The following is a 23,402-nucleotide window of genomic DNA, read 5'->3' on the forward strand; positions in this document are numbered from 1 at the left end:
TGTGTGGGGGTGTGTGTGTGTGTGGGTGGAGAGGGTGTGTGGGGGGGTGTGCGTGTGTCTTCTGGGCTCAGGGGTGCACGGGGGCTGCTCGGGCCAGGCTCACGGTAGTGTGTGTGCCTTCCACTCGGCAGGTGTACAAAGCCTCAGGGGAAGAGTTCCTCAAGATCGCAGGGGGTGAGTGACCGCCGCCGGGGAAGGGGGCAGGGGAAGGTCAGCGGAAGGAAGGGACAGAAGGGGGAGGGAGAAAACAGGGGAGCCAGATCCCAGTTCTCCCAAGGCCACCGATCGGCCGTGTAGCCTTAGACAAGTCGCTTCTTTTTGGACCTCGGAGCTCGGAGATGGTCTGAACCTGGCAGGGGCTCTGGTGACCAGAGTCTGTTATGTGCCAGGCACTCTGCTAAGCACTTTATAAACATTACTTCACTCGAGCCTCTCAACAGCCCTGGGAGGCCATTATTGTCTCATTTGACAGTTGAGGAAACTGAAGCAGTGACTGCCCGAGGGTCACTCAGCTAGTCAGTGTCCGAAGCCCGATTTGAGCTCAGGTCCTTCTGCCTTCAGGCCCGGTGCTGTGTCTACTGAGCCCCCCAGGTGCCTTACGACTCGACAGGGGGACCCTGTCACTTCCTTGGCAGTCTCCTGGGGTTTTGCACACACCAGGCTCTCCGGCTTCCTCGCTGTGTGTCTTTGGGAAAGTCATTTCCCTTCTCTGGGCCTGTTTTCCAGGTCCCCTTGAGTCCTAAACCTTTGATCCTCCACACTCATCTGCCTCTTTCCCCCTTCCCCATCTGTTCACCCCCTAGGCACGTCCCATGAGGTCGCCCAGTTCTTGTCTCAGGAGGACCAGGTGATCATTCGCATGCGGGGGCTGCCATTCACAGCCACGCCGGCGGACGTGCTGGCCTTCCTGGGCCCCGAGTGTCCGGTGACTGGCGGTCCCGAGGGCCTGCTCTTTGTCCGCTACCCGGACGGGCGCCCCACAGGGGACGCCTTCGCCCTCTTTGCCTGTGAGGAGCTGGCCCAGAGCGCGCTTCGCAAACACAAGGGCATCCTCGGCAAACGCTACATCGAGCTGTTCCGCAGCACAGCGGCTGAGGTTCAGCAGGTATTGCCCGATGGCCGCCCCGGTCTTGGTGGCGATTCTGGTTGGTGGCGATCCTGGTGGAGGTGGGTGTGTCCGCCTGGTGTCTGACGCACCCTCTGCACCTCCCTTCTGGTTTCCATCAGGTTCTGAACCGCTACATGTCGAGCCCACTGATCCCGACACTTCCGGCCCCGCTGATCCCCGTGCTGCCTGCCCCGTTCCCTTTGGCGGGGGCGGGCGTGCGGGACTGTGTCCGTCTGCGGGGCCTGCCCTACACTGCCAGCATTGATGATATTCTGGGCTTCCTGGGCGAGGCAGCCGGAGACATCCGGCCCCATGGGGTGCACATGGTGCTGAATCAGCAGGTGACCAGGGTGGACCTGGTGGGGGAGGGGGATGGGAGGGGGTGCCCAGAGGGAGGAGGGAGAGGCTGAGCTGCTGAGAGGGGGGAGCAGCCCTGAGGGGGGGTGGCCACGTGGAGCGGCTTGCTGGGGCATAACCAAGTGATGGCGTGGGCAGGGCCGGCCCTCTGGAGATGCCTTTATCCAGATGAAATCTGCAGACCGAGCACTGGTGGCTGCCCAGCGGTGCCACAAAAAGATGATGAAAGAACGTTATGTGGAAGTCTTCCCCTGCTCTGGGGAGGAGATGAGCCTTGTGCTGATGGGGGGTACTCTGAGCCGAAGTGGCATGTCCCCCCCACCCTGCAAGTTGCCTTGTGAGTGAATGCCTTCGTTTCTCTCCACCACCACTGTCCTGGGCTGCTGGGGCTTTAGGGTGGGTTTCCTTTCAAGTGGAGGTCAGGGCCCTCGTGTGAAAGCTTGGGGAATTAGGGAGGGCAGTTATTTGCAGTGGGTAGAACTTTTGTCTTGCCTTGGAACAGGGAAGACCTTTCTTTTTCCCTCCTTACTCTGGGGCTGACCTCTGACTAGGAGAAAAGGGGGGGGTGTGTGTGGAGGGGGCTGGCTTTGATCAGCCCCATGGTACCGTGTCTACCCCAGGAGAAGTTGGGATCTAGGTGTGAAACCACTTCTGACACGGTTCTTTGGGACTTCTGTCTGAGCACCTCATTCATCTTCTATACGAGGGGAGTTGACTCTACGTTTTGGCACACGTTTTTTCTCCCCAGGTCTCTCCCCGCCCACGTATGCTGCCTTCCAGACAGCCACGGCTGTGATCCCCACCGAGGCCACGGCCGCCCTATATCCCCCTTCGGCCCTCCTCCCTGCAGCTAGGGCTCCCTCAGCCCCTACCCCCGTCACCTACTACCCCCCACCAGCCACTCAGCTCTACATGAACTACACGACCTATTACCCCAGGTATGCGCGGGGCTTCTCTGGGGGATCCGGTGCATGGGCCTCGGCCTTCCCCACCTCTCTGACCCTCACAAACTGCCGACGCTCCTCTTTCCCTCTTCTCTTGTTCCCTCCCCCACAATGCCAGTGCCTCTGTGTACCTTGCCCTTGACAAGTACACCAGTCTGGTCTCACTTAGTGGGTCCTTCCTTCCTTGCCCCGTGCTCCAAGCCGGGAGTGACTGGAGCTTGTGGGCTGCCCTGGGGCAGAGCAGGGGGATGTGAGGAAGGAAGCTGGCCTCTGGTCTGGGCTCTGACCGTTGCCCCAGCCTGCTGCCCGCCTCCCCCTTCTCTTTAGAGACGTCTCGTTTTCCTCCTCCTCAGCCCCCCCGTCTCCCCGACTGCTGTGGGCTACCTCACCGCTCCCTCGGCAGCTGTGGCCCCAGCCCCTGCCTCCGTACTGCAGCAGCCAGGAGCCCTGGTGAGGATGCAAGGACTGCCGTATACAGCTGGCGTGAAGGACATTCTCAGTTTCTTCCAGGGCTACCAGGTGAGATGTGCCCTTGGTCCCTGGACAGTGGCCCCGGCATAGCGAACCTGTTCCTCGCCGCCCCGGTCTCTAGAGAGAGGGATGATGGCTCCCCAGGGCCTGAGGGATTCTGGTCTGACAATGGGGTTGGAGGTCAGCCTGGGAAGATAATTTGCTTCTCTTGGTCTTACGGTGTACAAAATCCCTTTGTCACAACACCCCTTTAGAGGGAAACAATGCAGATATTAGCCCTAGTGTGCAGACGAGGAAGCCGAGCGTGAGCGTGCCTGGCCCAGCCCTGAACTGAGACTCTTAACTCCAGTGCCCGTGTTCTCTCCTCTCTGCCCTGGGCTTGGCACACCTCAGCTAAGGGGCCCAGGGTAAATAGAGGCTAGGCACCCTCAGGAACAAGGTTCCCCTTGAGCCTCACTCTGAGATGAACCCCCAGAATCCTTCATCTTGGCATCCTCCCTGACCCCTCTGTCACCTTCTGTAGCTTGCCCCCGATGACTACGCCAATCTGGTCCCAGTTGGTGACCCCCCCCGCCCTGTTCTACAAGCCCCCAAAGAGTGGGTGTGCTTGTAGCTGTGAGGGACCCGAAAAGGTAAGAGGCCGTGGGGGCCCCTTGCCTCCTGCCTGGCCGCTGGGCTCTGACCGCTCCACTAATCGACCGGTTCTTCTTGCCAATCAGCTAACCCAAGGGCCTTGGTGGGTGTGCTGTGATTGTGGGACCTGCTGGGATAGTGGGGGTGGGGGCAGTGATCTTTTTCTAACTTGCTTAAAACAGATTTTTCTGTCCCTGGCTCCCTAAGACTTTCTGTTGCTCCCCTGTTCCCTCCTGCTCATGATGTGATGGTGATGGATTGTAATGTGTCTGCAGTGATGTAAGGTTCACATGGGTTGCAGTCCCATCTCTTCTGATTGCCTAGGAACTACTCTGGACTAGGGTGGCTGGGTGGCTGGCCGGCCAGGTGGACTTGGCTTCCTCTGCCTCCACGCCCGCCTGGCCCAGTCTCCTCATGCCTTGTAGCTCCAGCCCCACCCTCTTCCCGCTGACTTCCTCTGGAGGACTCAGCCCCTGCTCCCCCTGTCCCCCCACAGCTCCCAGCAGACTCTGTCCTGGTCCTCCACAGCTTCAGCGGTCAGCCTCGGGGCGATGCCCTCGTCACCTTTCCCAGCCTGGATGCTGCACGTCGGGCTGTGGCTGAGGAACACGGCCGGACCTTGGGTGGTCAGCATGTCCAGCTCTCCCTGGTATGACCCGATATGCCAGGGGAGAGGGTTCAGACCCTTTTGTCTCTGACACCCAAGTGCCTTGAAGGGGAGGGGGGAGGAAGGGGCCTTCCTTCCCCCCTCCCCTCAAACAGCCCCTTCCCTTGAATAACCTGTGATCCTTGCCTCCTGCTCTCTGCTCCCCAGCCTTTGAGTTCTGCAGAGGTTGACGACCTGATCCCTTTCTCCCCTCAATAGTTATGGGTGGCCTTGGGTTCCTAGCCTTTTGTGCTCACCCTGAAGCTTGGCCTCAAGTTGAGGAGGTTGGGGTGAACAGCCCAAAGTGGGGCCTCCTCCCCACCCTCCGCACTGCCAGGCTGTAGCCCTTTTAAGTTATATTTTTTTTTTAATTTAAGCCAATGCAGAAGGGAGTCCCTGTTTACACATGTGTGTACATTGTACATTGTGCCTATATGTGGGACTGCTCTGGTCAAGACCGTGCGTGGTCCAGGCTTTGTGGGTTGTGGGCCTGTCTAGCCCCAAGGGTAGAAATGGGCCGTGTCCCTGTGTCCATCTGTTGCGGCTTGTTTCAGAGGAGACCCCAGGCTGTAGCCCTTGTTCTGCCCCTTGAAGAAAAGGGAGTCCCAAGGCCTGACCTCCCTCTCCCCCCATGGGTGTGAGTGTGGGGTAGATAGGGCTGAGAAGAGCATCCCCTTCTCATCCTGCATTGACCCAGACAGGCAGCCTTAGGCCTGAAGGGAGGAGGCCTTTGAATAAAAGATGGAAACACTAGCACTGCTTCTGTCCTGATTGCTAACCTGTCCTCTTGGGGAGGATGTTTGGAGACACCGATGGGGGAGATCAACGTCCTAACAGCACACACGACTGGGGGCCTTAGATATCATCAGCTCATTTTAGAACCAAGAAACTGAGGCCGTAAGGAGAGACTTGCCTCCCAGGTCATTGAATCTACTCTGTTTAATGTCCAGTGCTTCATCCTGGTACGGAAGAAGCTTCTCCTGGCTGCTTCCCAGGCTGGTTTCTGCTTCTTTCTCCCCCTGCCCTTTACCTGGAAAAATGTGAACTACATCCATTAATGTCCCTGCAGGGCTTAGGAGCCGGTGATTCCTGTTTTGCCCAGCAGAGGGCACTCCAGGATCATGAGCCGAAAGCCTGGAAACAACCTAAGCGCTGTCCTTCCAAAGTTGGCGCCATTGGGGTGCAGGTTGGGCAAGCTGATGACTGAGCAGACTCGGTCTGGAAGGCCATTTGATTTAGACCTCTCTCAGAAGAGATAAGGGAGGGTGTTGATAAGTTTCTGGGAAGAGGGACTGATGTTTGGAAAAGGGAAAGATTGCCCCCTTCTGGGGTTGGGAAGAAGATGTTGCTTAGGTGATGGGCATGATAACCAGTCAGTGTCTGTTCAGAGCCCAGCTTTGTATGACTTTGAACGGTAGGCCTCAGTTTCCTCGAGAAATCAGGGTTAAGCAAGATGACCTAAATATTCATTTAAAGTTCTATTTTTTTTTCTGTGAGGCACCATGTATGGCGACTAGCCTACCTTAGGGCTAAGATCTGCCTTTAAGGTCCATCAGGCACATACTGGCCCAAACACAGGTGTGTTGGGTTCTGTTCTTAAGACTCCAGTTATCTCCATTGGAAGAGAATGTTTACTTCTATCTGGAGTTTCCTATGCCAATGAAATCAGGTCTGGGCTAAAAGAAATTTCATTGTACGCATTTCAGTGTGGCCCCTGAACCCTGCCCCTAAGCTAGGCAGAAGGCGGTGCAGAGATTCGACAGAGTTTAGCATGGCTTTAGTGTGTGAGGATTTAGCTTGCCTAAATGATTTCATTTGTGCAACTACTATAGATTTCTATGACCCAGAGAAAATTTTTTTTAACGTTTTCTCATTGTATTTTTTCCCCACATGAGTGTGATTTTCCCAGTGACCCTTATCTCCCATGGTACTCTTTCCCCATACCAAAGTAGAATTTAGCACAGGAAACATATATTAGCCATGTCTGACAAAGTATGTGTCATGCTGTATCCCATCACTTACCTCTACTAAAATAAGGGATGTTTTATTCTCTCCTAAGGTTGGAATTGGTCACTGTATACATTAGAATTCTGATGTCTTTCAATGTTTTCCTTTATTGTGCTTTTCTAAGTTTGGTTTTGCTTATCTGAATTCTTCATATTTGTCACATTTCTTTATGTTATAAGAGACAACATTAAGAATTCAGAGAAGCTAGAATAGTCTTCCATAATTTCATGGACACAGACTTTGAAGAGGGGTAGGTTTTGGGCAGGGGGATAGAGAAGGGATGCTGAGGTGTTTGTGCCACCCGTGACATGCACAATGGACGTAGGTAGTTAGACTAGACCTAAAAATCCTGAAGAGAGAGAGAATGGTGTTTGATTCTCAGCTCTGCCAGTAAATAAATGTGTGACCAATTTCATTAGGTTTTGATTTTTTATTTTGTTTCTGTATATCCCGTGCCTGACACACTGTTGATTGAGTCTAACTCTGCTATTTTCCTGGTTGGGAGAGGCTTCGGGGAAAGCCAGAGATAACTTTGCCTGTGGCTTTGCACTACTGATTAAATGAAGACACATTTGATCTTTCATCATTTATTTCAGCACTATGATTGAAAAGCCTCAAATACTAGTTCTTCCCTTTGTTTTATGCGAGTAGCACTGCAATCATAAAACTTACAAAATGTTTGAAATACAAAATGTACATGAAATTACAATACATAGCTCTGTAAACATAATCTAGCACAGTTTTATGAATCTTTTCTTTAAATATAAAACAGTTTGCGGACCCATCTCTAAGCCTCAAGGAATGACGTCCATTCTGAATATCAAAAATAGTTTCAAAGCATGGGGGCAGCTCCGCCCTCAGTCCCTTTTTTTTCTTTGGTTTGCCAAGGAGTTCCACTGACCTGGTCAAAAGGTTACCAGGGGAAAGCTAATGGACGCTTTGGGTATTTGTTTTTCAGAAAATTCCTCACAGCCCACCTGTCAAATGCACAGATCATCCATGGGCTTCCTATTTTGTGCCTTCCCTCTTCCTCCCCCCTCCAGGGTGGCTAATGTCCCAATAGCTGTCTCCCCCCCCCCCCATGGCCGTCACCAGGCCCTCCTGGGGTTCTGTGAAGACCTCCATTTGTATAGCCCAACAATGGAGGGTTGTGTGCTTCTTACACCATTACATTGCACAAGGTTTTTAACAGTCTTTAGGATACAAGCCACAAAAATATTAAGACCCTTACACTGAAGCTTTTAAAAAGCAGATACAAAAATGTTTACATAATATCCAAAGCTGTATTTTTATTTTATGTAGGTCTACAGGCATCAAGGTATTTAAAGGCATCAGAAAATTTAGTGCATAGCAACTTGGGATTGTACAGGCTTTCATACTGGCCCTACTGCAGAGCGCCTCAATAGGTGAGGAACCCTTAGGATTATTACAGTGGTTAACCAAGAGGGTTCCCAGCAACATTCTGGGCCTGGGAGCTCTAGAAAGAACCCTGTGCACTAAGAGTAACAAGTTCCTTACTCCAACAGATCCCCACTAAAGGTCCTTCCTGACAGATTATTCACAGTTATGAAACTTGCCCACAGTAGGTGAGGTTTAGGAGTCGCTTCAGGAAGCAAAACCATGACCAGGGTAGGGACAGTCCAGACAGCTAGCTGGGTGTCCCTCCAGTGACTTTCATCTTGAATCCTAGGACCAGGCTGGTCAACAGGGAAAAGGTTAACAGTATCTTTTATCAAAGATAAAACTGAACCATCCAAAAAAGCAAACCACTCTTGAAATCACAAAAACTAACTTTAAAAAGTCCCCTACAATGACCATGGGTTAATTTGTGATGATTCCTCTCGAATGGCAAGCCCATTCTAAAAAATTCCACTCACAAAGGATGTTTAAAAACAACAAACTTCTTTATCCTGAAGAGAGCTGAGGGGAGTGTCTGAGGAACTGTAACATTAAACCCCAGGAATGTTGTGTCTCCTTCTCTCAAAGTGCACTCAGCACCAGGTTAGATCTAGTCACCCTTCATGGATTACTTTGCCTCCTTATTGAGAATGCTTGGTTACTAGTTAGTGACAATCACCCCAAATAAAGTCAGCCACAGCAGAAACAATTTCCCTGCATAAAGCTGCACTTACTTAAGAGTGGAAGATGACTTACAATACATTCCATGGCAACTAAATACCCTGGGAACACAACTGAGTCCCAAACAGTGTTCTCCTACTTAGATAAAGCTAACTTTACAATGTGCCTGCCACCTGGAAAAAACTGAGAAAGTTTTTAAAAAATTGTTTATTTTGTCCTATCAAGGGTGAAGTTTACAAAAACCAGCTACTATTCCCACCCCAAAGAAAAAACCCCTTAGATTTATTAAAAAAAAAACCAAAACTTAAGTGATTAACATAGATGGAAATAATGTTAGAATTAGTTCAGAATACAGAAGTAAAAAAAACCCATTTCAAGCCTGTGTGGCAGCCCCTGACAGAGATTCATCTCCCCTTAGATTCTTCTAGGAGGCAACAGTTTAATTGTTTTGTCCTAATTTATCTGAAATAGTTCTTACCCTATTATTCTCATGCTTTCCATGCTCTTACCAATACAACTTTTACACTTGAATTTAAAGGTGGGGTGATCCCAACTGCCTCTAGATAAGTCCTTAGGAGAGGAACCTGAAGTCAACACCAAGAAACCCCTAAAATCAGAATCAGAATTTCTGTGCAGCCTAACTTACAGAAAACTAGGAGTCTCTGGAGAGGAGTGAATTGCAAAGAAGAATTTTAGCAAGAACAGACCAAGAAAGCATCTGCAAATACTTCCCTATTTTCTCTTAAGAAAAAGTGTCTGAAAATGAGAGAATTTCAGTTAAAATCTCAACTTTCATATAGGATTGTCAATGTAAGCTCTCCAAGAGAAGCTCTGAATAAGGAAAACAATTTCAGTATGGAGCCTGTGTAAGAAGAATATGGAAGATTACCTGTAAAGTTACAAAAAGTTTGCATTTTGGAATGTCATTTCTATCCCAACACCTGCAGTGATGGAATGGTCTCTTCTCAATTTATCAAACAACACTTTACATTTATAAAGAAGTGCAGAGCTACATTTCGTTTTCCTTCCTATCAATCTACAACATCCCCCACGACGTCATTTTTATGCAGAGGCTTTAGCTGGTGGGTCTCTTTGCCCCTGGAAGGTTTTATTTTCAAAGTTCTCTTCTTAAATCAAAGCTGGAAGGTCTTTCTACTGACAAGAAGCAGTAGGAACAATTCCTAACTATTCTATGAAGATTGCCTAAAAAAAAGCTGCATATATAAGGCGGATTCGATCTTCAAATTCAGGGCAGCTTGGGATTATCAGAGCACACCATCCATACTTTTAAAGCACCCCTAATACAAAAGAATTCTCTTTAAATGCAGAAAAAGCAAAGTTCACTTTTAAATAGCCCAAATATCCTATGTTACTTGTTTTCATTTTTACAAAGTTCATTTATACACTGTCCAAGGACTAAGATTTAGAAATGCTGCCCCTGTGTCAAAAAATGGCACCCACAAAAGGGGCAATGCAAAGAATACACAGTTCCAGTTCATGAAGGCCACAGAATTGGAAGCACAATAGGTCAAAGAAGAGGTGGTAGACAAGAGTTATTCAGCGAAATGCACTGGTGTTAACAAACATCTAGTTGCAAGGGTCACCATTCCTAGACTCCATCTGATATTCCTGAATCCAGCGAGTCCGCGACCTCAGGACGAGGCTGAATTGTCACTGCTGCTCCGCATGAAACTGATATCTGGGACATATCTCTTCCTATGATCTCATTCACTGGAAAAGAAGAAAAGAAGGTTACCTCATTTTTGTGGTCCTTTATTGAATATATGCCATTTACGGCTCAGTTCTGCCTTCAGCTGCTTACATCTTTGGAATTATTTTGCAGTTGGTCTGGGCACAGGTTTCTGGAAAAAACCCACATACCTATAAAGTCATGCAATAAAGAGTCAAAGTTCAAATTCCTGAATTGGGTGCCATAAGAAAAAAGTGGAAACTAGTTCCAAATAGAGTACCTAGGATGCTTTACGTCTTAAATGGAAAAGATATGACTAGAAATACTATGTGGAACCTTGTAGTATTAGATCACAACACAAAGTAATCTAGTCCATCCCCCACATTTTACAGATAGGGAAACTATGGCCCAAAAAGGGACCAGCAAAAGGCCTTGCTCAAGGTCCTGTGGAAATTGCACAGCAAACATGAGATTCCAATCTAGGTCTTCTGAAGGTCATGACTTAAGTCAAAGTTGATCAGCTTTCAATTCATTTGTATGCTACAGGAGTCAAACTTCACCGTCTTTGCAATCTAGCAAGGCACTTCAGCAGCATATCAGGTTGCTTGGTCGTGGATGGACACATCTACTGACAACCTTTGATTATATTCTCTGTCCCCTCTGGGCTCCCAATATACACCTCTTGGTAGTTCTAGTAGGTAGCACCATTATTGCGCTTTGACCTAGGATGACAGGATTTAGAGCTGGAATCCCTTAAAATCAACTAGACCAACACCTTGATTTTTACAGTTGAGGAAACTGAGGCTCAAAGTGGTAGTGACTTGCCCAGGGCAACACAGTTAGTAAGCAGTAAAACAGAGATTCAAATTTAGGTTCTGTCACTAAATCTAAAGCTCTATTCAGGATACTATGCTGCATCTCCTACTTGACAAATTCTCATTTGCATTTGACTCTGGTACTTCTTACTCAAAAATTCAACTAGTAGAATTTTAAACTAAAGGAACTCATTCGCCCCAGTTATTTCAACTGTAAAACAGAGAAGATAACAGCACCTATCTTGCAAGGTTGTTGTGAGATAACATCTGTAAAATGCTTAAGCACAGTGCCTGAGACATAGTAGGCTCTATACAAATATTTATTCCCTGCTTCCGACTTCTTGCCATCTCTAGGTAAGTCTAGAAGAAGCCTTAGAGATCATTTAGTACAATTTCTTCTTCCTGCCAGAGAAAAGCAACAAGTGTGGAGATAAATCAACATAAAGGCAGTTGCCTAAGTTTGTTCAACATCCAACTCCGACAAGGACATTTGCAGGAAAGACAACAGAGGTAGGCTGAGCTTGCAGTAACGCCTCCCTTGGCTTAAGCCCTAGGCGACCAGAGTCTAGCTTACTTCTATCCCTCACCCCTGCCCCCACCCTCTACCAGGCTGAGCTAATGCCCATTTTCCTCATTCTGTCCCAGACTTACGATTTGTCCATGTAGGAACTCCCCTCTACCAATACAACTTGTGCAACTTCAAGCCAACATCTACTGTTGTCCAGGTTCAGGCAGGGCAAATTTCCTGCCCTGGGGTGATTCACATACCCTAGTTAGGACGGTGCCAGAGCCTAAGGTATCTAGGCAGGCTTCTTGCAGCTGCCGGCACAACAACTGAAGAGCTTTTAACAAAGTTCCAGTGGGAAGCATGATGGGACAGTGAGAGGGAAGAAGGTGAATGTGAAGCGCAATCCCATATCTAAGGGAACAGAAGAATGGGGAGCAGAGCTGAGATTTTAATCCTCACTAGGAATAACGGCAACGCAAGGGAACAGATTTCAGAATCTATCTAGGAGCAGCTGCTTTTTCAGAACTGTGACCTTATCTATACTGTGTAATTAAGTAATCCTTCAGTGTTAAGGGAATCCTTATGGGAATGTGCTGGTAAATGTTTAACAATAGGCAATCCAAAGATGCAGGATATGCTTTTAAATTTAATTTTCATTATTAACATTTTCTCCACCACCTTCTTAAGTCTAGACAAGCAAGAAAACAGTAAGTCAAACCCTTATTTGTTTGTAGATTTCTAAGGTGTTTTGAGTACTGACTACCATGGAATGCTAGAATGTCAGAACTGAAAGTGACCTTAAAATCTATAATGTTAGGGCTAGAAGGAGCCTTAGACATAACTGAGTACAATTTCTTTGTTTTAAAGAGGAGGAAACTAAAGATATCTTAGGCTACATAGTGAGTTAGTGGCAGGATGTCTGGTGGTCAATTGTCATTCTACTGTTCTTTCTGCTATGCCATTTACTTTTAAACCGTTTATATTGTAGCCATCTCTTATGTAGAAATATGTTATTCTGAAAGGTTTATTATATTCTTCAGTGTGCTTTTATTACATCATGGGATTAAAATTTTTGATTCAGGGGGAGCAGAACATATACTAACTTTATAGTGCTGAATAAAAAAATTCAATAGAAATTTGTTTTAATTGTTGTTAGACATTCACTAACCACCAGAGAACTTCAAGTCCTATAGTAAAATGGAACGGTGTAAATGCAAGTTCTCTCTGACTTGCTTCTATATCATCAGTTAAGAGGATTCACAAGTATCCCTTGATACATAAGACAAAAAGACTCCAGTCAAGTTGAGTATAAAATGAAATTCTGTATATGATTCTTCAGAATACACAGTAGAATAATAAGTCTCTGTGGGAGGCTATGTGATGCTCAGCCCTAAGGAATCTCAGTGTCCTCTTGGCATGTATGGTTTTTATTTTATGTAATTTATGCAGAAGGCAGCTAGGTGGCACCAGAATGCACAGAACACAGGCCCTAGAGTCAGGAAGTTCAAATCTGGTCTCAGACACTTACTTAGCTGTGTGACCCCCTTCACCCTGTTGGCTTCAGTTTCCTCATCTGTAAAAAGACCCAGAGAAGGAAATGGCAAACGACTCCAATATCTTTCCAAAGAAAACCTCAAATGGGGTCGCAAAGAGTCTAACACAACTGAAATGACAATAGCAAAAACAATTTATGCAGAAGAAGGGAACCTTAAAATTTCACAAGTAACACTTTTTAGATAACACGTAATAATGTCATTCCTTTTTTTTAAATCAATTATGTAATTTATAAACTCTACATACACAATTGACCCCATTGCATCTTGTCTTCTCCAAGAGATGGCTTCCTCTACCATCCTCACTCTTGCTTCTTTTTAATCTCTCCTTGTCTACTGGCTGCTTTCTTACTGCCTAACATGCCCATATCTCTCTCATCATCAAAAACCCTTCAGCTGATCCATTCATTCCCACTAAGTGTCTTCTCAAATTTCTTCTGCCTCTTGTGACCCTTAACTCCTTAAGAAGGCCACCTATAACACAGGCTTCTACTTTACCTTCTCTCACTCTCTTAACCCACCACATCTTGGCTTCCAAGCTCACCATTCAGTTAAAACTATGCTCTCCAAAATTACTAACAGCCTCTTAATTGCCAAATCTGATGACCTTTTCTCGATCCTCATCCTTCCCGACCTCTCTTCAGTCTTTGACACTATTGTTGGATACCATTCTGTCTTGTTTCTTCTACCTATCTGAATATTCCTTCTCAGTCTCTTTTGCTAGATCTTCACCCAGGTCACATAGGTATCACAGGGCTCTTTCTCGGGCCCTTTCTCTTCTCCCTCTCCACTATTTCATTTGGTGATATCATCAGTTCCTATGGATTAAATTATTACCTCACTGTGGCTGATTTCCAAATCTACTTACTCGGAACTAACTGTTCTGTTGTCCTACCTCCTACTGCCTATTGGAATGCAGAATTGGTAGATACAGAAATCTCTAACTCAACATGTCCAGAAATGAACTCATCTTTTCCCTAAAAGGAGTGTTGCTCTGTTGAGGGCACCATTCTTACAAGCTTGCAACCTAGGTGGCATCCTCAACTCCTCACTCAGTTATCCCATATCTAATCAGCTACCATGTGCCATCAAATCTATCTTTGTAACATCTCTAATATACTCCCCTCTCCTCTGATACTGCCACTACTCTTGTGCAGGCCCTCACCACCTCAATAGCCTGCTGATGGGTCAGCCTGCCATAGGGCTCACCCCATTCCTGACCATTTTCCACTCAGCTGTCAAAGTGATCTTACTAAAGTTGAGGTCTGACCATGGCACCCCCTGCTCAATAAACTCCAAGTGGCTCTCTCAGTTCCTGGATCAATTATGAAAACTTCATTTTTAAGTTCAAAGTCCTTCATAACTTACTCCCTCCCCATTTTCCAGCTTTCCTTCTCCTTAAACCACCCCCACATACTCTGATCTAATGCCACTGGTCTCCTTTCTGTTCCTCAAACATGACACTCTATCTCCCAAATTGCAGGCATTTTCACTGACTCTCCCCCACGCCCAAAATATTCTCCTTCCTCATCTCCAGCCTCCTGGCTTTACTGACTTCAAGCCCCAGTTAAAATATCATCTTTTTTTTTTTAATGTAAATTTTTTTTCAATTACATGTAAAATCAATTTTTAAAATTTTAAAAAATTTGAGTTCCAAATTCTCTCCCTCTGTCCCTTCCCTTCCCCCAACCTGAGATAGTAAGCAATTTGCTTACACGTGCAATCATGCAAAATGTTTCCATATTAAGTTATGTTGTATAAGAAAACAGACCAAAAAACACCACAATACCATACAAAAATAAAAGTGAAAAATAATATGCTTTGATATGCATTCAAACTCTATCAGTTCTTTCTCTGGAGGGAGATAGCATCTGTCATCATGAGACCTTTGGAACTGTTTTGGTTAAGTCATTCACAGTTGTTCGTGGTGTACCATATTGCCATTACTGTGTACAGTGTTCTCATAGTTCTGCTCACTTCACTTTGCCATTAATTGATGTCTTTCCAGATTTTTCTGAAATCATCCTGCCTGTCATTTCTTATGGCACAATAAATATTCCATTATATACCACAACCTCAGCCATTCCCTAAATGATGGGCATCCTCTCAATTTCCAATTCTTTGCCATTACAAAAGAGCTGCTACAAATAGGTCCTATTCCCCCCTTTCTTTTTAAAATCTCTTTGGGACACAGACCTAGTTAGTGATATTGCTGAATCAAAAGGTATGAACAGTTTCATAGCCCTTTGGGCATAGTTCCAAACTGCTCTCCAGAATGACTGGGTCAGTTCACATCTCTACCAACAGTGCATTAATTAGCACCCCAATTTTCCCGTAACTCCTCCAACATCTATCAATTTTCTTTTCTGTCATATAAGCCAACTTGATAGGTATGAGGTGATACCTCAGAGTTGTTTTAATTTGCATTTCTCTAATAAATAGTGATTAAGAGCATTTTTTCGTAAGACTACAGATAGTTTTGATTTCTTCCTCTGAAAACTGCCTGTTCATATCTTTTGACCATTTATCAACTGGTGAATGATGTATATTCTTACCCTTTTTTTTTGTTTGTTTTTTTGGGGAGGTGTTTTTGGGCTAGGCAATGGGGTTAATTGACTTGCCCGAGGTCACACAGCTAGTAAGTGTTATGTGTCTGAAGCTGCATTTGAATTCAGGTCCTCCTGACTCCAGGGCTGGTGCTCTATCCACTGTGCCACCTAGCTGCCCCTAAATGATGTGTATTCTTATAAACTTGACTCAATTCTCTGTATATTTGAGAAATAAAGCCTTTACCAGAGATACTTGCTATAAAAAAAATTTCCCCAGCTTTCTTTCTAATCTTGGTTGCATTTTGTTTGTGCAAAAACTTTTTAATATAATCAAAATTATACATTTTATATCTCATAATGCTCTCTATCTCTTGTTTGGTCCTAAATTCTCTTATTCATGGGTCTTATCTAATTTACTTATATTATCACCCTTTGTGTCTAAATAATGTACCCCTTTTGACCTTCTCTTGGTAAATGGTGTAAGATGCTGGTCTATCTCTAGGTTTCTGCTATTTTCTAGTATCCTAGCAGTTTTTGTCTAATAGTGACTTCTTGTCCCAAAAGCTTGGGTCTTTGGTTTTATCAAATACTAGATTATTATGGTCAATTACTACTGTATATTATGTACCTAATCTATTCCACCAATCTATCACTTTATTTCTTCAGCCAATACCAAATTGTTTGGATGATTACTGCTTTATAATCCAGTTTGAGGTCTGGTACAGCCAGGCCACTTTCCTTCATATTAGTTTTCATTAATTCCCTTGATATTCTTGATTGTTCTTCCAGATAAATTTTGTTATGATTTTTTTCTGGCACTATAAAATAATTTATTTGGTAGTTTGATTGCTATGGTACTGAAAAAGTAAATTAACTTAAGGTATAATTGTCATTTTTTATTATATTATTATATTTTTATTATATTATATTATATTGACCTATCCATGAGCAACTAATATTTTCCCAGTCTTTTAGATCTGATTTTATTTGTGTGAAAAGTGTTTTGTAATTGTGTTCATATAGTTCCTGGGTTTGTCTTGGCAGGCAGACTCTCAAGTATTTTATATTGTTGACTTATGTGGGTTTATTTATTGTTAATTATTTCAACTAGTTTTTCAGTTGATTCTTTAGGATTCTCTAAGTATAACATCATATCATCTGTGAAGAGTGATAGTTTTGTTTCCTCACTGCCTATTCTAATTCCGTCAAAAATTATTTTCTTCTCTAATTGCTATAGCTAACATTTTTAGTACAATATTGAATAATAGTGGTGATAATGGGCATTCTTGCTTTACTCCTGATCTTACTGGGAAGACTTCTAGCATAACCCCATTACAGATAATGCTTACTGATAGTTTTAGATAGATCTACTTATCAACTTAAAGAAAGCTCTATTTATTCCTATGCTTTCTAGTGTTTTTAATAGGAATGGGTATTGTATTTTATCAAAAGCTTTTTCTGCATCTATTAAAATTTCATCTTTTTAAAAAAGCAAACCTTTCCCAATAACTCTTAATTCTAGTGCTTTCCCTCTGTTGAGTATTTCCAGTGTTCCTATATATATATATATATTTGTTTGTACATAGTTGTTTTTATGCTTTCTCCCCCAAAAGCAGGAACTGGTTTTTTGTCTTTCTTTATATCTTCAGTATTTGTTTGCACATTGCCTGGCATACAGGCATTTGATAAATGTTTACTAAGAACTCCATGTGTTTCAGATATACAAATATTTAAACTTAATAACTATGATCACAGAAGTCAAACTCAGTGATACAACTCTGTGTAACTAGATTCATAAAACATCTAAAATCAAACAGGTAGGCAACTTAATCCATTCGAAATAACCAACACTTTTAAAGAGTCTGTTACGTACAGGGCATTATGCTGGGCATAAGGGACACAAAAAAATAAAAGCCCCTGTGATCTAGGAGCTTACATTTTACTGAGAAGAATATAACTCATATGTGGGTAAATAAATGCAAAATAATGTAAACAAGGAATGAGAGCCTGGGGAGAGCAAGAAAGAATTTACATAGGACTGTGCTTGGTCTTGGAAGAAGCTCAGGATTCTAGAAGTGAGCAGAGAATGTATTCTAGGTGTGGGAGCAGAAGACAGAATGATGAATTTATCAATAAAAGTCAGGAGAAGGGGAGTGGTTGAAATTACTAAATAAATTTATGACTCTAGTGGTCATGTTATAAAAACAGTAACTTGGAATAATAAATCTTAGTGAGCCCATTTGAGATGCAGAACATTTCCTGATAAGACCCTATATTTATTTTTTCAAATAATCATCATTTATTTTCCTTCCTATGTTCATCCTGCCCCTCCTCCCTTAGGAAAAAAAAAAGAAAAAAGAAACTCTGGTGAAAATATGCAAACAAAATAAATTCATACATTGGCCATGTCCAAAAGCATATATCTCATCCTGCCATTTAAGGCCTCTCTCCTTTATAATGGGAGGCAAGTAGCACGATCCTTCACTAGTCCTCTGGGATCACGCCTGGTCACTGCATTTAACCAGCATTCTTAAGTCTTTCAAAGCTATTTGCAAGGCCTCATAGACAGCCTTCTCTTTTTTTCCGTGTCTATGAACCTGATGGTGGCAACCATTCCACATCCTTCCTCTTTTGACTCATCCATGCCCTCTTGTAAATCCTTCACAGGGGATCCACTTCATATACTGGGGGTCTTCCTCTGGATCACTTGACATTCCGTGGATACCAATGTGGTGTAGAAGAAAAAGCTTACTAAAGTGAAGGCCAGTAAGTTGTCAGGAATCAGTTATGTGTATTCTTCTCCCTAGACTTCAGTTTTCCTATTTGTAAAATATGGGTATTAAATTAGATGACCCTTACCATCTCTTTCAGTTCAAATGCTCCATGATTCTAAAATCTGTGGCCATGCCAAATCTTATCAAAATTTATCCTTTTTGTACACTGTTGTAATTCATAGGCACTTGGCCTGATGAGAAATTCATCTGATTTTCTCTGAATATGCATTTTGCACTCATGTTCAAGAGTTTATGGTGGCAATGGTTCAAAGAGTTTATGGGGAAATACGGAGAGAGCTGTTTAAAGCTTAAAAAAAAAAATCAGGAAAAAATCTGTTTTTTTCTCCTTTTGAATCTTTTTGCTTTTTAACATGACTAGACCAACTGTCATTTTAACCTTCATCTATTGTGATCAAGGTTCGAAAAAATTAGAATCACAAAATGATAGAGCTAGAAGGAATCTGAGGTATCAGTGAGTTCCAAAGGATCTGGAGTCAGAGAATCTGGGATGAGATCTCAGTTCTTAAACTTATAACCTGTAATTCTGGGCCTCAGCTTTCTCATTTGAGAAATTTCTCACTTCATTTCATCTATAAAATGAAGGGGTAGATGAGGATACTGAGGTCTACAGGGGAGAAGTGACTTAACCACAGTTACAGTGTGGAAAAATAAGCATAGGAGTTTGGTCTTTTACTTGCCAGATCAGCGTTGTTTCTACTATATCACGATGCCTTTTATCATATCATGTACCCTAAGAGAATCATGGGATTGTTCCAGCTGGTTAGAAACTACTATTTTAAGCTAAACTGCATCTATAAAAAATTATTTAGTGTTTATAATATTAGACAGAAAGTGAAAAAGAATTAAGAAGCATCTTGATGAGGGTGAAAGTTAACAGTGTCAAAGCTGGCTTGAAGCTTAACGTTTAAAAAAAAACAAACTAAAATCAAGGCTACCTGTCCCATCACTTCCTGGCAAATAAAAGGTGAAGAAATGGAAGCAGTGTCAGATTTTACATTCTTGGACTCAAAGATCACTGCAGACAGTGACTGCAGCCATGAAAATTAAAAGATGCTTGCTCTTTGGAAAGAAAGTCATGGCAAATCTGGACAGCATACTAAAAAAAGCAGAGACATCATATTGCTATCATCAAAGCTATAATTTTTTCAGTAGCAATGTAAGCCTATAAGGAAAGTTGGGCACCACAGAATCGACACTTTCAAATTATGGTGCTGGAGAAGACTTCTGAGTACCTTGGACAGCAAGGATATCAAATCAATCAATACCTAAAAAAATTAATTTAGACTATTTGCAATGACATTGCAATGACAAATACTAAAGCTGAAGCTTAAATATTTTGGACACATAATGAAAAGACAGGACTCATTGGAAAACAGCCTGATGTTGGGAAAAGATTGAAGGCAAAAGGAGAAGGGGATGGCAGAAGATGAGACAGATAGATATTGTCATGAAAGCAAAGAATATGAGCTTGGACAAACTTTGGTAGATAGTGGAGGATAGAAGGGCCTAGCATGTTATGGTCCACTGAGAGTCAGAAATGACTGGACTAATGGAAAACAGCATACTTAATTTTACACACTGAAGGCATAAATACCATTTTTTCTATAATAATTTATGAAGAAATATGGTAATTCATAGCATGGGTTAGGAGCAAATCAGTCACAAAAAATGGGAAGCCATAAACAAAATCTACATGGTGTAAGACGTACAATCTTCTATTAGACTAAGTACAAAAGCATCTTACTTCAAAATATTTTTTTATTTCCCCAGAGCTTTGCTATAACGAAAATGTTCAGTTTCCAAAAGCATTTCAGTATCATTTTAGGGAAATGAGTCAAAGTGTTACCCAATTAATGAGCTTCACTTGCCTACATCTCCACCCCTTACCTCTTCTGGCTATAAATTGTCCAAGAGTAAAAGGACATACTGCAGCATTAGCCGTAAAAGTCTCTATATATAGCACTGCCTCTAATGAAGATTAGGTAGGAACAGGATTAAGGCATCTAGTTATATTCTTGTCAGGAATAAAACATCATTAAGCTATAAAAATCCAGTATATCTAGAAGGGTTGGCCTCATCATGCTACCCAATCTCATCACCTTCTTTTACACTTACTAGATATGACCTTGCACAAATCCTCATCTATAAGGTTAACAATCTCTGCATTAATTTACAGCGTTGTCTTGATCAAATGAAACACTGCATATAAAGTACTATTTAAATCTTAAAGTACTATACAAATGTGAGCTATTATTATTATTACAAAGAAGGGAAGAAAAAAAGGGTTGGGGCCAAATCAATTTAATATTAATTTAAATCAAACAGTATAGTTTGACAAATGTTTACTAAACAACTTATTTCCTTTACCCAAAAACAATTATAGAATGCTTACTAGGTATATGTCCAGTGCTATAAGACATAAGAGGAGAAGACAGGTTGTCACCTCAATGTGACTAGCTGGAGCTGGACATGAAGGAAGCACTGCTGTTTCTACCTTCACACCATCTCCTTTATCTGATCCCTTCTCTTGACAGCACAGCTGCCACCCTAATTCAGGTTCTCATCATGTCTGGCTGAGACTATTGCAATGGTCTTGTAACTGGTGTCCCTGCCTTACTTTTTTCCCCACTTCATTCTATCCTGCACTGTCCTCGCCAAAATAATTTTCCTAAGTGCACCTGACTATGTGACTCTCCCTATTTAATCAACTCGGGTGGCTTCCTATTGCCTCTAGGATCAAATATAAACACTTCTGTTTAGCTTTTAAAGCCTGACACAACCTGGCCCCAAACTTATCTTTTCAGCCTCATTAGACATTACTTTCCCTCTCACACTTTGTAATCTAGCCAAATTGGTCTTCTGATAGTTTATTTGATCCTCACGACAACCCTGGGAAGTGGATACTATTATTACCCCCATTTTATAGATGAGGAAACTGAGGCAGACAGCAGTTAAGTGACTTGCCCAGGGTCACACAGCTAGTAAGTGTGAGGTCAGAATTTCAACTCAGGTCCTCCTGATTCCAAGGCTCTAATCACTGGGGCACTTAGCTTAGGTCAGGGAATGCTTCCTAGAAGTCAGTACCTTGGAGAAAGGGTAATGGATATGAATTAGCAGGGTAGGTGGCAGTTCATTTGGCATATTAGGTTGTCAAGCACTGGAGAAGACCTACAGATCATTTATTCACACAATCTCAGAATTGGAGAGTTGAAAGGGTACAGCCATTAAAGGCTAATCCACACCCAAAAGCAATCTTCACTGTAAGACATATGACAGATACTCATCTAGAATCTGCTTGAAGACCTCCCAGGAAGGAAAATTCTCTATTCTATTCTATTTAACATGAAGCCTAAACTGACCTCTTTGTAATTTCTATCCTAGTTCTTCCTCTGGGACCAAACAGAGCAAGTCTAACCTTTCACCTGACAGTTCTTCAGATATCTGAATGTGACACCCACCCTCCAGCCTTCTCAGTCTTTTCTAGGTTAAATATAATAATACCTTGCATTTATGTAGCACTTGAGATTTACAAAGTGCTTTACATATATTATCTCATATTTGACCCTCACAAAAACCCTGTGAAGTTGGTGTTATTATCCCCATTTTATAGATGAGGAAACTGAGATGCAGAAAGGTTAAGTGACTTGCCCAGGGTCACACAGTAAGTGTCTGAGGCAGGATTCAAACTCGGCTCTTCCTGATTCTAAGTCCAACCCTCTATCTAATCACTGTGCCATGTAGTTGTCCTACCCACAGTCTTTGCAAAGGAAAGAAAGTGGACAGCACTACATATTAAGAAGACATGGAAATCTTTCAACCAGGAGAGGAAGCATCGTGGTGACAATTCCTTCACTAGATCTTTGTGTAACATGGACCCATGTCTCTTCACCATCAGGGCTGCTCTCTTTTGTGCATTCTCTAGTTTCTTAGACTGTCTACACTGCCCACAATTGAACATTGTAACACTCCACAGTTTTTCCTCCTTGTTGGAATTGTTTCCCTTTGTTTCTTCAGAATTTCATTCTTAAGAGTTTCCCATCCCTCCTGAGCTGAATTGGTACACAGAATTTTAGCCCAGGGATTCTATCTTTCGTTTCAATCATTTGAAGTCTGCTTTCCTCAAAATCTGGGGTTCATATATCAAACTATGCCCAGTTTTCCTCTCCTCTATCATGAACTCTAGGAGCGGATAGTCATTCGTATTCTGCCAACCCCTGTGACAAGCTTCTCATCACTTAAAAAACACTGCAAAATAGTGGGGGGGAAAGGGGCTCTGGAGTCAGAGGACATGCACTCAGATCTCCACTTTGACCCCCGTGTGATGATGTTGGGTAAATCACTTCATCTCCTTGGGTCTCAATTTCCTCAACTATAAAATGAGAGAGTTGGACTACCATGTACTCTGAGGTCCTTTCCAGCTCTGTACTTAGGATTCTTGGATTACCACCTCAGCAACCAGGTCCTCCCTGTTAATGGGAATCATATCCAGAATATGATGGGTTCTTCTACCTTTGGAAGGATGAAATTATCAGTAAGGCAAATCAGGAAATTATTAGCTGCTATTCTTTTGGTAGAGAGCACTCCAGGAGATGTGTGGATAATTACAGATCCCTACATCGTGCCTCTGTACCAGACTTGTGATCTGTTTCCTGAACTCAACTATTTCCTCCTTTCCAGTGAGGACTGGAGAATTCTGAAGACAAAATTGCTTCTGTTTTTCTTTAGGCTATCCTCTAAGCTTCCTTCCTGCTCTGATCACTGGATTTTTGTGTCTTTTTCTTGGCTAGGCAATGGGGTTAAGTGATTTGCCCAGGGTCACACAGTAAGTGTCAAGTGTCTCAGGCCAGATTTCTGTGCCTTCTTAATATATAATGCTACCCACTGCCTTTCTATGCAGGTAGGGGACAATGGGTGTACAACACTGCTTACATTCAATACATGATTCACACGTTTTGAATTGCCTTTTTTTGCCCTCTTTGTTTTAAGGGATGGCCCTGCAAGCAAAGATGGCTCTCTGGAAGGGAAAGTGAGAAGGAATAAACCGGGAAATAAAGGTGTCGTAAAAACAAAAATATCAATAAGTATTTGCATTTAAAACACACACAGAACTATTGACCCCTTTCCTTTGAACTATCATGTTTTTTTCCCAGCCACAGATTTCATTCCACTAAGTCTCAATGATATTTATGAGGCACCAAATTTGCTTCCTTGTGTTAAGGCCACTAGTTATTGTTTAGTTGCCTAAAC

General features: G+C 43.2%; 2 protein-coding genes across 3 annotated transcripts in view; one reads left to right on the top strand and one right to left on the bottom strand.

The window, feature by feature from the left end:
* Positions 1-4,912, top strand: part of ESRP2 (epithelial splicing regulatory protein 2) — a 14,416-nt gene extending 9,504 nt beyond the window's left edge. Inside the window, exons 10-17 of the mRNA XM_027846881.1 lie at positions 132-174; positions 804-1,105; positions 1,228-1,449; positions 1,604-1,802; positions 2,214-2,403; positions 2,763-2,928; positions 3,404-3,512; positions 4,010-4,912. Of these exons, the coding sequence (XP_027702682.1) occupies positions 132-174; positions 804-1,105; positions 1,228-1,449; positions 1,604-1,802; positions 2,214-2,403; positions 2,763-2,928; positions 3,404-3,493 (1,212 nt within the window). The 3' untranslated portion in view covers positions 3,494-3,512; positions 4,010-4,912. The remainder of the gene's footprint in view (positions 1-131; positions 175-803; positions 1,106-1,227; positions 1,450-1,603; positions 1,803-2,213; positions 2,404-2,762; positions 2,929-3,403; positions 3,513-4,009) is intronic.
* A 1,825-nt stretch (positions 4,913-6,737) lies between these two features.
* NFATC3 (nuclear factor of activated T cells 3) overlaps positions 6,738-23,402 on the bottom strand; it is a 180,051-nt gene continuing 163,386 nt past the window's right edge. Inside the window, exon 10 of one of the 2 annotated variants that reach the window (XM_027846877.1) lies at positions 6,738-9,976. In XM_027846877.1, coding sequence (XP_027702678.1) covers positions 9,855-9,976 — 122 coding nt within the window. In that variant the 3' untranslated portion in view covers positions 6,738-9,854. The remainder of the gene's footprint in view (positions 9,977-23,402) is intronic. The other variant, XM_027846879.1, reaches the window with a different exon arrangement.

This window comes from Vombatus ursinus, unplaced genomic scaffold (assembly GCF_900497805.2).
Source record: "Vombatus ursinus unplaced genomic scaffold, bare-nosed wombat genome assembly UNPS02005286.1, whole genome shotgun sequence".
NCBI classification, from domain to species: Eukaryota; Metazoa; Chordata; class Mammalia; order Diprotodontia; family Vombatidae; genus Vombatus; species Vombatus ursinus.